This window comes from Pan troglodytes, chromosome 9 (assembly GCF_028858775.2).
Source record: "Pan troglodytes isolate AG18354 chromosome 9, NHGRI_mPanTro3-v2.0_pri, whole genome shotgun sequence".
NCBI lineage: Eukaryota > Metazoa > Chordata > Mammalia > Primates > Hominidae > Pan > Pan troglodytes.
Window position 1 is genome coordinate 74,865,972 of NC_072407.2, and position 14,013 is coordinate 74,879,984.

At 47.8% G+C, this 14,013-nt stretch overlaps 2 protein-coding genes across 37 annotated transcripts in view; one reads left to right on the forward strand and one right to left on the reverse strand.

Moving 5' to 3' along the window:
• ATG16L2 (autophagy related 16 like 2) overlaps window positions 1-13,816 on the forward strand; it is a 28,737-nt gene extending 14,921 nt beyond the window's left edge. For 6 of the 8 annotated variants that reach the window (XR_010147276.1, XM_063783184.1, XM_016921557.3 and 3 more), the window contains one exon: window positions 4-336. Coding sequence is in view for 7 of the 8 variants with exons in the window: in XM_063783184.1 (XP_063639254.1) it covers window positions 4-91 (88 nt within the window). In the remaining variant the exon portion in view is untranslated. Of the gene's footprint in view, window positions 1-3; window positions 337-13,283 lie in introns of those variants that run through there. The other 2 variants (XM_016921558.4, XM_063783182.1) reach the window with 1 other exon arrangement.
• The window catches only part of FCHSD2 (FCH and double SH3 domains 2), a 302,934-nt gene continuing 296,341 nt past the window's right edge, over window positions 7,421-14,013 (reverse strand). For all 29 annotated transcript variants that reach the window (XM_016921547.3, XM_016921553.3, XM_063783178.1 and 26 more), the window contains 5 exons: window positions 13,818-13,995; window positions 13,288-13,508; window positions 12,120-12,249; window positions 11,537-11,619; window positions 7,421-9,550 (listed from right to left, as the gene is read on the reverse strand). In XM_016921547.3, the coding sequence (XP_016777036.1) occupies window positions 9,467-9,550; window positions 11,537-11,619; window positions 12,120-12,249; window positions 13,288-13,508; window positions 13,818-13,995 (696 nt within the window). In that variant the 3' untranslated portion in view covers window positions 7,421-9,466. The remainder of the gene's footprint in view (window positions 9,551-11,536; window positions 11,620-12,119; window positions 12,250-13,287; window positions 13,509-13,817; window positions 13,996-14,013) is intronic.

Here is a 14,013-nt window from a genome sequence, read left to right on the forward strand (position 1 = left end):
CAGCACTGCTGTCAACGCCGTGGCCTGGTGCTACTCCGGGAGCCACATGGTGAGCGTGGACCAGGGCAGGAAGGTTGTGCTCTGGCAGTAGGGCCACGACCTGCCTGCCTGGGCTGGAGCTCTTGCCCGAAGCCTGAAGCTTCCTTCGGCGCCATGCAGGGGTTGGGGTTGGGACTGGAGCTGGCCTTGGGATTTAATGGGGAAGAAGGCCTGGCAGGACCTGGCCTGTTTGTTTAAAAATGAAGTATGGGTTGGGGGATTACGCTAGTTTTTCTTTGTATTTTTATCTCTATCTCCTCACTTTTTCTCCCAAAGTAGAAAAAAATGATATCTGAACTGCGTCTGCCTACCTCTTTGCAGCATTCATGGTACAGAGACCTTTGGGCTAGTGGGCTCTGGAAGATCCAGGCTTGGCCCCCTTCCTCCTTCCATACAGAGCTGAGGCAGCCAGCCGAGTCTCTGCCTGCAGAGACAGGTGCTGCTCAAGTCTAACCATGGAAACAGCAGGAAGAAAGGCCCTGAGGCAGCAAAGAGCCATGGATGTGACTCTTGGTCCACCCTGGTCCTGAGGCCAAAGCAACATGTTGGGCCCACCTGCTTCAGGCACTCAGGGTAGACTGAAGCTGAGGAGGGGCTGGGGGAGCTCTGAGGAGAGGGCAGGGAGGCAGCCCAGAGGGGTCCCGGTGGGAAGATACTAAAAACCCAGGTAGTGATATCAAAGTCCTTGGTCCACAGGGCCTCCCTTAGACTGGGTCCGCGTTCTTCCTCCAGGGGTAGTGCCCAGGGTGGGGCAGAGCAAGGCCTCTGTGTGTCTGTGCCTGGGGGAGGGCAGCTGTGGGCCAGATCTGGGCCTGGGGCTTTGCTTACAAGGCAGAGCCCACAGGGCAGAGTTGGGGCAAACCAACTTCCTTCACCAACCTAGGACTGGGCACAGGCCTGTGGAGACGGTGTTGGTTAAATGGCAACACCTACACTCTGCTGACTCCCAGACCACTCACTACTTTTGGTCTAGCTGCCTCCTGGCCATCATCTCCCCTGCAAGTGACCCGTTCCTCCTGCACCCCATGTCCCTGGGACCTTGTGCTGCTGGTTCTAGTACTCCTCCACCCTCCTGCCACTGTGGGCCACCTTCTAGACCTGCAGTCTCCCCATCCAATCCTTTCCCTTACTATGGCCAGAGTGACTTTTGTTGTTGTTGTTGTTGCTTTTGAGACACACAAAAAACCTTACTGCAGCCTCAAACTCCTGCAGCCTTAAACCCCTGGGTTTAAGCAATCCTCCCACCTGGTCCTCCCGAAGGGCTGGGATTACAGGTGCACAGCACCATGCTCGGCCCAACAGGGTGACTTTCTAGGGTGTTGTGTTCACAAGTCCAATCCTTTGGAGTTCCCCTGCTGCCTTCAGAGACCACCCGCAACCCCAGCATGAAATCTGGAGCCCTTTGGATGTGACCCTGCTAGCCTCTCAGCTTCATCTTCATTTCCTTGCTATTCATTCATTCATTTACTCATTTAGAGATGATGTCTCACTATGTTGCCCAGGCTGGTCTCAAACTCCTGTGCTCAAGTGGTCCTCCTGCCTTAGCCTCCCCAGTAGCTTGGCCTATAGGTGCATGCCACCGTGCCTGGCTATTTCCTTGCTATCATGAGTGCATCTCAGACATGCTTTTCTTTCTTCCCAGAATGTTCTCCTTCCCTCCCAGCCCCCAGTTCAAATTTTTCTTTCAGGATTCCCCTTCCTTCGCCTGCCAGGCTGGGTAGAGGCCTCCTCTGTCCCTGAGCTCCCCTTTTGTATCTGCCTCCTCCATTTTAAGTCAAGGAACTCTTGGAAGAGGCCAGGATGGGAATAGATTATTTCCTGGGATCAGGCCTGGCACAGAGAATGACTCAGGAAATGTTTATTAAGTGGTTAAATTCTCTTATTCAGGCTGGATGCGGTGGCTCACGCCTGTAATCCCAGCACTTTAGGAGGCCAAGGAGGGCAGATCACCTGAGGTTAAGAGTTCAAGACCAACCTGAGCAACACAGTGAAACCTTGTCTCTACTAAAAATACAAAATTAGTTGGGCATGGTGGCACATGCCTGTAATCCCAGCTACTTGGGAGGCTGAGGCAGGAGAATCACGGAACCCAGGAGGAGGAGGTTGCAGTGAGCTGAGAATGCGCCATTGCACTCTAGCCTGGGCAACAAGAGTGAAACTCCATCTCAACAACAACAACAAAATTCTCTTATTCAAGGACTCAGCCAGTCTAACGGTCTAAGAGCCTTGGGCTCCAACATTCTTCGATACTCAGCCTTCTACTCTGCCCCAGCCCTCATGCCCTGGCTCCCAGCAGCCACCAGGGGTCACCAGCTGCCTAGTCTACTGAGGCCATTCCCATTTCCAGGGACACATGGCTGGGGAGACCGACACTCCTGCAGCCACCGTGACTGAGCCCTTAGGAGGTGCCAGGCCCTGCCCTGCACCCTTTCTGCAGCATTATTTGTTCCTCCCAACTACATTGCCATGTAGCTACCATGTTTCCCAGGTGAGAAAACTGAGCTCAGAGAAGCCCTGCAGCTGGACTGTGGCTGCATTACACACACTCTTTTTAAAGCAAGGTGTTCAGACTCGCAGTTAGGCAGGGCTGCGGGGGATGCCCCCTCCCCCAGGGTGTGTGTGCCCCCTGCCTGCTACCACGGGGGTAGAGGTGTGATGCTAGCCTTGTGTCTAACCTGACTCCCTCCCTACATCTTCACCCTTTTCTATTCTGGGTCCTGAGCCTGGACGGTTAGTATCCCTTGAAGTGAGGGACATGCAGGGACACAGGAGTGAGGGAACTTGAATCTTGGGAGGCCAGCTGCGCCATTGCGTTTCTCCCTCATTTCACAGGGTTGTAGTGGAGACTGCTTAGAGAGCCCAGAAGAGGTGCTCAGGAAATGGTCTGACTGATCTCTGGGACAGTGAGCCCTTCTCTCCCCCAAAACCTTCCCTTCTACTTTATGGGCGTCAATCTTACCACACACACTGCTGCCATCGGGTGGAGTTGCCTCTCTCAGGGAGCACATGTTCACCTTAACTTGCTTGGAGGTCCCCCTCCCAGTAGGAGGGGGTGCTTCCTGGAGGAACAAGTCTGTAAGGCCAGAAACAGGCCAAGGAGTTCCCGGGAATGAGGTAGGCAGGAGGAAGAGGAGCTCACAGACTGAGCAGAGGAGTTCAGAGGGGCATGTCAGCGGGAAGGCTGTTCCTCCCTCCAGCCTCTTCAGTCCCGTTCAGCAGAGAGGTGAAAATAGACGTTGACAGCTCCTCCAGGCTCTCAGCAGTCACTGCCCAGGTTTTCAGAACTCTGGTGCTCAGGGGCTGCCTGCCTGAATTCGGGTGCCTAGGTCAAATCTGGAGTGGCCCGCACTCATGGGTATAAAAACTGAGGCCCAGAGATGGGGCAGCTCCTTCGGGTCACAGAGCAGAGCTGGGATAAGAACCCAGACCTCTGATTCCTGCTTTTCTAAAAACTGGATTCAGATTCTGCAAAGGGGCTGGCCAGGGCTTCTGGAGGCCTAGTTCTAGGTTCTCCAGTTCTGTCTTCCTGGGAGATCTTGGGCAGGTCACAGTGACTTCCAGGTGCTCATATCCCCACCTGTGAAACTTCCTGCCCCAAGCCTCCCCAAAAGTGACATGGCTCTTCTGCAGAGCTGTTCTGTAGGCATGAGGACCATGGCCTCTGCCTGCCCTGCCCAATCTCAGGCCTTAGTGAGCCTGAGACCCCAGGGAGGGAGAAATGACAGATGCCCCTATCCTGTGCTCCTACTGCCCCTTGGTCATCTCTCAGTCCCTGGCTTCAGTCTGCTGTTGCGCTGAGTCTCTCCCACCAGATGCAAGCCCCTCAGTGACAAGGCTCCAGAGACCTGAACACTACCTGGGGCAGCACATTTGCTGTATTGAATAGAGGTGGTTTCTGGAGAGATCTGACACCATCAGACGTGGACCCATCTGTGAGATTCAGACATATCCATGCCTGGATACAGGCTCTTCCACTGGAGGCACATTCACTCATCACAAACATTTTCAGCTTATCTGTACATTACCCTATTTCATCCTCCTGGATCTTAGAAGTTGCACTATCTGCTTGTTCCTACTTTACAGATGAGGAAAGCAGGGTCCAGAAGGTGAAGGGATGAGCCTCAAGTCACAGCTAATCTGAGGTGGCCTGGGGACTGGAATACATTTCCTTTGGCTGTGCTCTTTTCTGTTCCTCACAGGAGCAAGTGGTGAAGAGTGAGTTCTATGCGCAGTGTAGAAGGGCTGTGAGTCCTGTCCCTGGGTTCATTTCTGTCAATGTTTCAGCATAAAACATTCTAGGAAAGGCCGGGCAAGGTGGCTCATGCCTGTAATCCCAGCACTTTTGGAGGCTGGGGCAGGTGGATCACCTGAGGTCAGGAGTTTGAGACCAGCCTGGCCAACATGGTGAAACCCCGTTTCTACTAAAAATACAAAAAAATTAGCCGGGTGTGGTGGCACATGCCTGTAATCCCAGCTACTTGAGAGGCTGAGGCAGGAGAATCGCTTGAACCCAGGAGGCAGAGGTTGCAGTGAGCTGACATAGTGCCATCACACTCCAGCCTGGGTGACGAGTGAAACCCCGTCTCAAAAAAAAAAAATTTTTTTTTTTTTCAGGAAAATATTCCCAGACCAGAGCTCTCAGAAACAGACACAGCAAAAGTGTGTTTTTTGGCCTCTGGGACCGAGGGAAAATAGTCTAGGAACAAGATGCTCTTTGGCATTCATTTGGTTCTTGGCAGATCGAGCAGTAACAAGGCAAACACAGGAAGAGTCTAGGAGGAAACTTAAAAGTTGCAGGATTTGGGGATAAATTACAATCCTCCCCCTTCTAACCTAAAATTTCTGTAATTTAGTTATATTTCTGTCATGAAAAACAACTTCACAATGAACAAAATAAATGCGAAGATTCAGAGCAGCTGGATTTCATCCTAAGGCCACTGGGAGAGGGCTGGGCAGTCATTGGCCACAAAACCAAAAGCTGCGGCTGGGTTCTTCAGGCAGTGAGTGGATAGAGCAGCCTGGGATGCAGTTGCAATCTAGAGGATAAAGGTTTGTTTTGTCCCAGGTCCCAGCGGGAGAGTCCAGTGGCTTGTTTTCTTTTCAATTTCTTGCCATCCAAAGAAGTCTGTGTATTAGTAAGTCTGGTTTCAAATATTGTGACCTTTTTTGTGTGATGTTCTCTGTATCTAGAAACAACTCATCCAGGGCATGAGAGTTAGATAAGCTCTTGGAGATAACCTCATTCCATTCCTTTTTTTTTTTTTTTTTGGAGACAGAGTCTTGCTCTGTCACCCAGTCTGGAGTGCAGTGGCATGATCTTGGCTCACCGCAACCTCTGCCTCCTGGGTTCAAGCAATTCTCCTGCCTCAGTCTCCCGAGTAGCTGGGATTACAGGTACCCGCCACCACACCTGGCTAATTTTTGTATTTTTAGTAAGAGACGGGGTTTCATTATGTTGGTCAGGCTGGTCTCAAACTCCTGATCTCAGGTGATCCACCAGCCTTGGCCTCCCAAAGTGCTGGGATTACAGGCGTAAGCCACCGTGCCCAGCCATCATTCCATTCCTTTTACAATTGAGGATGTGGCAGCTAAGAGGGAAAGGTCTTCCATCAAGCAGTGGCAGGGCTAAGGCCAGATGATGCCCTCCCACTGGGTCTCTGGCTTGTGAATGTGGCTGGGGTGGTGGGTCAGAGAGGAAGGGGATCTAGGTGGTGTACTGAGAACCTGTGGCTTGATTGCATCATGCATCAAGTCAGTTCCTGTGATGAAGGAGACCAAAATTTAGCTATGACGCTGGGGTTAGGCAGTTAGCTGAGCTTTGCCCTTGGTCACAGACGGAACCTCCAGTACCGAAAGCAGCTTTCACTGGCAGGGAAGTCAGAAGACGGAAATGACATTTCGTGTCCTGACAGCCCTTCCCACATTTTTGGTAGAGCACTTCACACACATTCTTTCCCTTGGGCCTTATGACAACTCTGTGCGTTACTATGGGCCTGGAAGACTATCAAGGACCCTAGTTCTGGAGGGAAGGACACTGAGAAGAGGCAGGAGAGGTGGTGGTGAGAAAAGGCAGGAGAGGTGGTGGTGAGAAGAGTTCGTGGTGACCAGCCTGTGGCACACTTTATATGGCCTTCCTGGAACCACAGTCTTATTCTCAGGTTCCAGATGAGGACACAGGCTCAGTCCCCATGGCTGTCAAGTGGCAGAGCCAGGATTTAACCCAGACCTCCTGGCTCCTAAGTCCATATGCGGTTGGTGGGAGTGTAAATGGATATAGTCCTTATAGGAAGCCAATTTGGCAAAATCTAACAAAATTAAATACATACCTTTTTGACCCTCAAATTCCACACTTAGGAATCTACCCAACATTTATACTGGAACATATTTTTTTTTTTTTTTTTTGAGACAGAGTTTCACTCTTGTTCCCCAGACTGGAGTGCAATGGCACAATCTCAGCTCACCGCAACCTCTGCCTCGCAGGTTCAAGCGATTCTCCCGCCTCAGCCTCCAGAGTAGCTGGGATTACAGGCATGAGCTACCATGCCCAGCCAATTTTGTATTTTCGGTAGAGACTGGGTTTCTCCATGTTGGTCAGGCTGGTCTCAAACTCCTGACCTCAAGTGATCCGCCTGCCTCGGCCTCCCAAAGTGCTGGGATTACAGGCATGAGCCACTGCGCCCGGCTGAACACATTTTTATGTAAACAAGCAGTGTGTACACTTAAGAGTCTTATGCACAGGATAATGTCTGGAAAAATGCTTACTGCATGTCCCCAGCTCCAGGAAAGAGGAGAGCTTGTGGGGCCCTTCCCCAAACAGGCTGTGTCCTGGTCCTCAGTGTGGCTGGCTGGAAGCCAGGGGGACTCAGCCTTTGACTAAGAATGCTCCATCCACCCCTGGGACCGAGAAAATCTCCTTTCACACAATTCATTACTCCTTAGGGTGGAGGTTTAGGAAAGGGGAGAGGCATCCAGAATGCCCGCTTCCTGGAAGCCAGTGGTCACATCCGGCAAGGGGACTTCAGTGACCTTCCTCTCACCCCTCCAGCAGCAGAATCAGAGCTCCCTCCTCAGCTGCCTCTATGCTATCTGCCCCTCCCTTCTAGCACATGTCCCACAGTACTGTCCTCACGTATTTCTTTTTTTTCCCATGGGAAAAGCAAAGACCGTAACCTATTTACTGCCATCTCTAGTACCCAGGATATTACACCTAGCACATGGGGGCTTCAGGGACTGTCTGTCTCATAGATGGATTAATTTACTTTCTCCTCTCTCTGTCTGTTAGCTGGTTTAAAGGAGGGCCCAGGAATGTTTTTATAAGAAGCATGGGCCTTTTGGAAAGGTCTGTTTACCCAAACCTTTCTATATTAAAACTTAGAAAACATAATTCCATTTTTTTTATTATTCAACATTTTATACATTAATAAATACAAACTTTTTACAGCCACTGTAAAGAAAGCACATCTGCACAGAGGCTCCCTCCGAGCCCTGACCTGTGCACTGTGGTGCTGGATTCCATATCCTGGATGGAGGGGTTATTTTTTAAAAAGGAGGCATGTTTCACAACTTTGTTTTTTAAAATAAAATTAGCAGCTCTTCCAAAAAATATTTTAAAATACAACAAAAGATTTCAAATAACCCTTTGAGGTTGTGGAAAACCCAAATTCAAGGACAATTTGGCTAGCTAAAGACAGAATACAAGACTGGGTGGCAAGAACTGCTCTATTTAATAAGCATTTGAAGATTTTTAATATGTTAGCAAACTTTAAAATCTTAAAAAAACCACCCTTTTAATTTCTTTTTTAAACTTAAGAATAAGTTTGATAAACACAAAAGACCTCAAATAGATCAACAGGTTAAGAAGTGTAAAAAACAACAACGAAAAAAACCCCAAATCATGGAGAAGATTCATCAATGGGTATTGTCACTGAAGTGATCAAAGAACTAAAAATTTCTTCAGTTATCACCTTACTTTTGGTCAAAAATCCCATGGGGACATTTGGCGAGCATTTCAAGTTTTTTAAGATTCTTAGGAGGGATGGAGTTTTCAAAGCATAATACAACTTGTAGATTAAATTCTGCAAATTTGATTTCTTAACCAAGGAAAAAAAAAAAAAACAAACCACAACCGGCGAACATCCCTTAGTCCCTAGGTATTGTGCTCCCTACCTTCTACAGGAGCGGACAGCGGACAGTCAGCACCTGACGTGGGGGCACCTGCTGCTGCAGGCTTGCTGGCCTGCAGAGAAGGCCACTCCTGGCTTTCCCTGTGACACACAGAAGACACTTGTCTTTTCCTGGTCAATCTGTACTTGTGCAGGGTGCGCAATCCTTCAGTCCTTTCTCATAGAAAGCTGGTTTCCTCCACGAGCCACCAGGTTCTTCCTTCCACGGAAATGTCAGGGTAGTGGGACCTGGAAGCTGCATTTTCCACCATAGCAGTTGGTCTGGACCAGCCACAGCCTGGCTGTCTGGGCCGGTCTGCTGGCTTGGGAATAAAATAATGCCGGGGCGTCCCCAGTAGAGAAGCTCAACAATGCAGGTATGTGTCCTCAACTTATCTAGACATTTGGATTCTAAGGATACTGGTAAGAAGAGTATATGCTGTAAAAATTAAGATGAAAAATACCCAAATACAAAAGAACATTATATTGGCTAATTTCAGATCAGGAAGTTCCATTTCTGCTTTAGCCACAGCCTCCTTTCTATTAGTCTATGTGATGAACAAGATGTGGCTACTAGTTCAGCCCCTCCATATTAGCTCTGCTAATTCTAAATGAATGGCACAGATATTAATACGAAGGACACTGTTATTTTAAGTCTGTTAGTTGTGGAAGAGATGTGCGTTAATGCAATTGGTGCTAAATTCAGGGCAGTCCAATTTTTCCCAATAAGGTTTCACTTTCTCAGTCTGGGGACTAACCTTGGGGAGGAGCCAGCCTCTCCTGAAATCCCTCCTTCTGTTTCCTTATGTAGCCAACATGATCTGATTAATTCTCAATCAGATGAGCAAAAGCCACTTGAAGAAAGATGAGAATCTTTGCCACATCCTTGTGGTCACAGTAATATACTGTACGAGTGCACATGATCAGTAATTTAGGGACTGTGCCCTGGAATGAGGCCTGGTCTTGAGTCTCATATAAAAACAGACCACTGTTAGGCATGAGGGCTGCCCCCCTCTTTGCTCCTAGGGTCCGCTAGGATTTGTGCTATGGTAGGAGAAATGACATAGAAAATGACAACAAAAAAAAAAAGGCACGAAATATTCAAAACGTGGGAGGAGTCTACCAGGCCACCCAGTCACACATAATCCTCCTTGTTTTTTGCTCTGTTCAAGAGTCATCATCATGCAAAGGTGCCTAAAAAACAAGACTGGCCAAACTCCAAGCCTGGCCTTGATTGTAGCAGTAATGGATGGGCAAGCCCATCATCACACCAGTGTGATTTCCACATCTTCAATCTTCTCTGCTGGCCTTCGGTGATTCTGTGTAGGTGGAGGGGGAGCTGCCCGGACCTGAGCAGGAAACAATTACGTAGTTTGTCAGTCAGTTCCTGACTCAGTATCTGAAGCATCCCCAAAACCTAATCACTCATCTGTCCAAGGACATGGGCACCCTAGGGGTCTCAGAAATGTTGTGAGCACGTGCTTTCAACCTAATCTTCACTATTTCCTACACTGAGAAGCAGTTGAAGCCCACAAATCAGCTTCTTGCCTAGGCTAAAAACCTCATGGGCACAAGTCCCATGACTAAGATCCTAGCACATCCTCCAAAGCAAAGGTCTGGCTGGAAGCAAGGGAGAGCAATGCTTAGAGAAATGAAACATTTCAGTGTGTCTTGGGAAGAGAGTTACAAAAGAGAAGGCTAGAAAGGTAGGCTAGGGTTAAGTTGTGAAGGGCCTTGTTAAACCATGTTTAAACATCTGCTTTAAGAAGAAAAAAATAAATCTGTGCTTTATTCTGTAGGCAAAAGAGGAATTTTTGGTGGATTTTAAGCAATATCAGATCTGCGAAAAGATGACTCAGGTAACAATTGGAGAAAGGATCATAGGCAAGCAAGAGTCCAAGTAAGAAGGCAACTTAGGAGACTTTTGTAATCCTCTGAATGAGAGTTGACAATAGCCCAAACAAGGGTACTGGCAGTAGGGGAAGTAGAGAAGTGGAAAGATTTGCGAGCTCTCTGCAAGGTATACCTGGCAGGATTTGGGAATGACTGTGGGAGGCAGGGGCAGGAGGTATTAAGAATGATGCCAGAACACCAGTAGGATGGGGGTTCCATTTACCAAGATAGGCAATATGGGAGAAGGAACATGTCTGGAAGGGAACATAACTCATTTTTGCTGAGTTTTGGGGATCTGGGACATATAAACTGAGATATCCACACATCTGAAGCTCAAGAGAAGAGATCGGATTGGCAGTTATAAATCTGAGACTTGCTGGCATATAAATGGTTATCGTAGCTGTGGAAGTAGATGAGGTCATTCGGCAAGAGTGCGTTCAACAACTTCAAGAGAAGCAGCCCAGTGACAGAACCATGAGAATTATCAGCAGAGACAGGTGGCAGCAAGGCTGCAAAGGTCCACAGAAAGGTAGGACCAGAGAGGAAGAAAGCAAACGAGGCAAATGTAGAGAAGCACATCAGCCCACTGCTCTCTCTTCCCACTCTTACCCACCAGTCCATCTTGCCACCACTTCTTTCTTGGATGCTGCTCCAGCCTCCTAATCGCTCCCTATATCCTTTCTGCCACCCTCTATCCATCCGCCTCTTAGCTGCCATAGCGATGCTTTAAAAATGCACCAGCCACAACACTGTCCAGCTTACCACTTTACAATGGCTTCCTGTCTCATTTGGGATAAAGACTCAAGTCCTTAAGAAGGCACTCAATACATATTTGCTGAATGAATGAAGCCAAAGGAAGCCAGTGGTAAAGGAATGGTATCAAAAGCTAATAGAGGTCAAGGAAAATAAAATTGCAAAGTATCCGACTGGATTACCGTGCAAGTTATGACCTTGGAGTACAGTGGTGGGTGGAATGCAGATGGCAGTAGAGTGAAGGGTGAGGAGAGGTAACTTTGCAATAATATATTCACCCGAAGAATAAACGCTCTTTAAGGCCATGAAGTTAGCTTATTATTTCATCTTGGTATTCCTCAAAGAGGCAAATAGAGGCCTGGAAAATTAAATGCTTACTGAAAAAAGTGTTTCACAATTAGCCCGCTTTAATGCTCATAAAGTTTGTTCTAATCTAAATCACTTTCATAGCCATCATCTTGCAATCTCACTGTGGCTCAGTGAAAAAAGTTCCAGTGTAGATTAAATGTCCCGAGATGAGTTGATTTCTATGGCCTTCCTTTTCAATAGCTCTTTTTACCTTCCCAAACCCAGTTCATCCTTGTTTGGCATAGTCAGTAACAACACAGGGGCCACGGGGAAACATTAATTCCTTACTTTCAATTTGGAAGAACTATGCATTCGATAATCCTGCAAGATCAGAGACTTACAGGTCGCAGTTTGCCATATGAGGTCTCAGGAGTATGCCTTGATGCCTGTGAGAATCCTGGTGACTCAGCATGAAGGCTTTTTTCTAAGGGAGAAAACCAAAGAAGCTCATTTTACTTGAGTTGTTGAGCAATAATGCTGATGCAAGGCTGGCATGGTGGCTTGAGCCTGTAATCCCAGCACTTTGGGATACTGAGGCAGGAGGATTACTTGAGGCCAGAAGTTCAAGGCTGCAGTGAGCTATGATCCCACCACTGCACTCCAGCCTGGGTGACAGAATAATACCCTTTGTCCAGAAAAAATACAAAAATTAGCTGTGTGTGGTGGTGCATGCCTGTATTCCTAGCTACTAGGGAGGCTGAGGCAGGAGGATCACTTGAGCCCAGGAGTTGGTTGCTATGAGCCGTGATCATGCCACTGAACTCCAGCCTGGGTGTCCAGCCCAGGTGACAGAGTGAGACTCTGTCTCCAAAAAAAAAAAAAAAAAAAAAAAAAAAGCAAATGCAGTTTTTTTCGCCCTTCAGGCGAATATGCAGGTTTCTGAAGTGAAAATGCATTTAGACCCATGCCCAGGAGAACTCTTACCGTTTGCTGAAGGAGACCGGGGAAAGTACAGGGAGCTCCTCTTATCTGGGCTGGGGTAGGGGCTGCTGGGAGGCTGGTCGTACAACGGCAGTGGAGGCAGGGAGGCGTGTGGCTTAGGGGAAGGAGAGATCTGCAGCAAAGGGAAGCGAGGTTACCCGGTGCTCCCCTCCAGGAAGGAGAGCCTGGCTGCTTCTCTGACTGCTCTGTACTCATCCCTTTTCTCTGAAGCTAAGCTGATTGTTGAAACTTGTCAACCTCATTAGAGGCAACTGAGCATTAAATAACCACCTCAAGCTCCAATTTTGCATTGCACTTCACTTTTTCCTCTTACAGATCTCATCACATTACTGATTTTAGTTTATCTTAAACAGTTATCAAGTGAAGCTACTCTCTAGGGTTCTATTGAAAATGTACCAAATTAGTCAATTCAGTAAACTTAGCAAAGAACAACAACAACAAAAGGAACAAGTTGGATTTTTTGGGGTGAAGATAAAATACTTTGCTGAATTTCTGACTTCCCCAGGTTTTGTGCATGTTAGGCTAAGGGGGTCACAATCACCATGCAAACAAGATCGGCAAACACGTTCCTTCTTCCTCTACCTGTCTGGCCTGCAGTGATAGATCCCTGAGTGGACAAACTAAACTCTGACTGAATTAGAGGTTCCTTTAAAGGCTGTTTCCCTCTGATGAACTAAGTCTAGGGTCACTTGAGTGGGGATTGGGGGCTCTGGCAGGCTCATTAATTCTTTGAAATAGACTGGCAGGACCTGGACTAGGCAAGGAGGCTCTGACAGTGAGGGAGAGAGAGAGCCAGCTAAGAGTTTTACTACGTAAATTAACCACAGAGCAACGCCTTCCCTCTTCGGTTTGTTTCTTTCTCTCCACCAAAACGATCTTTGGTATGTCACATATAATTTGGCATTTTGGTTAACCAATTCAAGGAAGAGAGAGAATGTGGGAAGATGGAGGTGTGGGAGGATGGCCATATTCCACAAGGGACTGACTGACAAGTCTCTGGTTTCCCAAATTGAGTTGTGCAGACACTGGCAACCAAGGACCGGTGAGGGTAAGGCAGAGACTGCAGCCCACTTTTGTGTGGATCCACAGACCCTTTGGGAGCAATTTTCTTTAAACATCTTTTAATTCAACTGTCTCCCCTCTCAGGTACCTGAATCTCTCTCATCCATGGAGTGTCACCATTTTCTGAGGCTGAAAGTTCTTCCACTAGCACCGATGGGAAAACTCCAATACGCCCATTGAATTCCCCTTCCCAGAAGCCATCGTCATCTTGGTTTTCTTTGTTCAAGATACGGATTATTGCTCCCTCAGGAAAAGATAACTCATCATCTGTCTGGCCCTCATAATCATAAAGTGCTTTCACAAAACATACTAGGGAGCAAGAGAAAAACAAATCTGGTAAGATAATTAACAGCCGGTTGCTTTTGCAACCACCCCTATGCTCACATGACAACTAAAAGAGCATCATACAGAATAGGATTAAAGTTGTAATTTTTTTACTCACTGATGAATGATTAACTTTAGGGTTCTACTGTGCAGGACAAACGTGACCATATAAAGAAAAGCATATTATAGGACAGGAGGAAAGTTGTGCTTTTTATCCTACTGAAGGCTTACTCCAGGGCAATACAGTTTAGGTCAAACGTGACCAAATAAAGAGTGCCTTGTTTCAGTCTTTACCACTGGCATCTCCATTGAGGCTGCCTGAAACGAGTTCTGCTTCCGTGGAATTGCTGGACGTGTGTGACCGACTGTCCAAAGCGGCCAGGGACTGCAGCATGCTCAGGAGGCTGTTCGAGGTGGGAAACTGTAGGTACTTTTCTGGCACATAACCCACTTGGCCAACTTTATTTCGAGCCTGGGTAAAAGACATGTG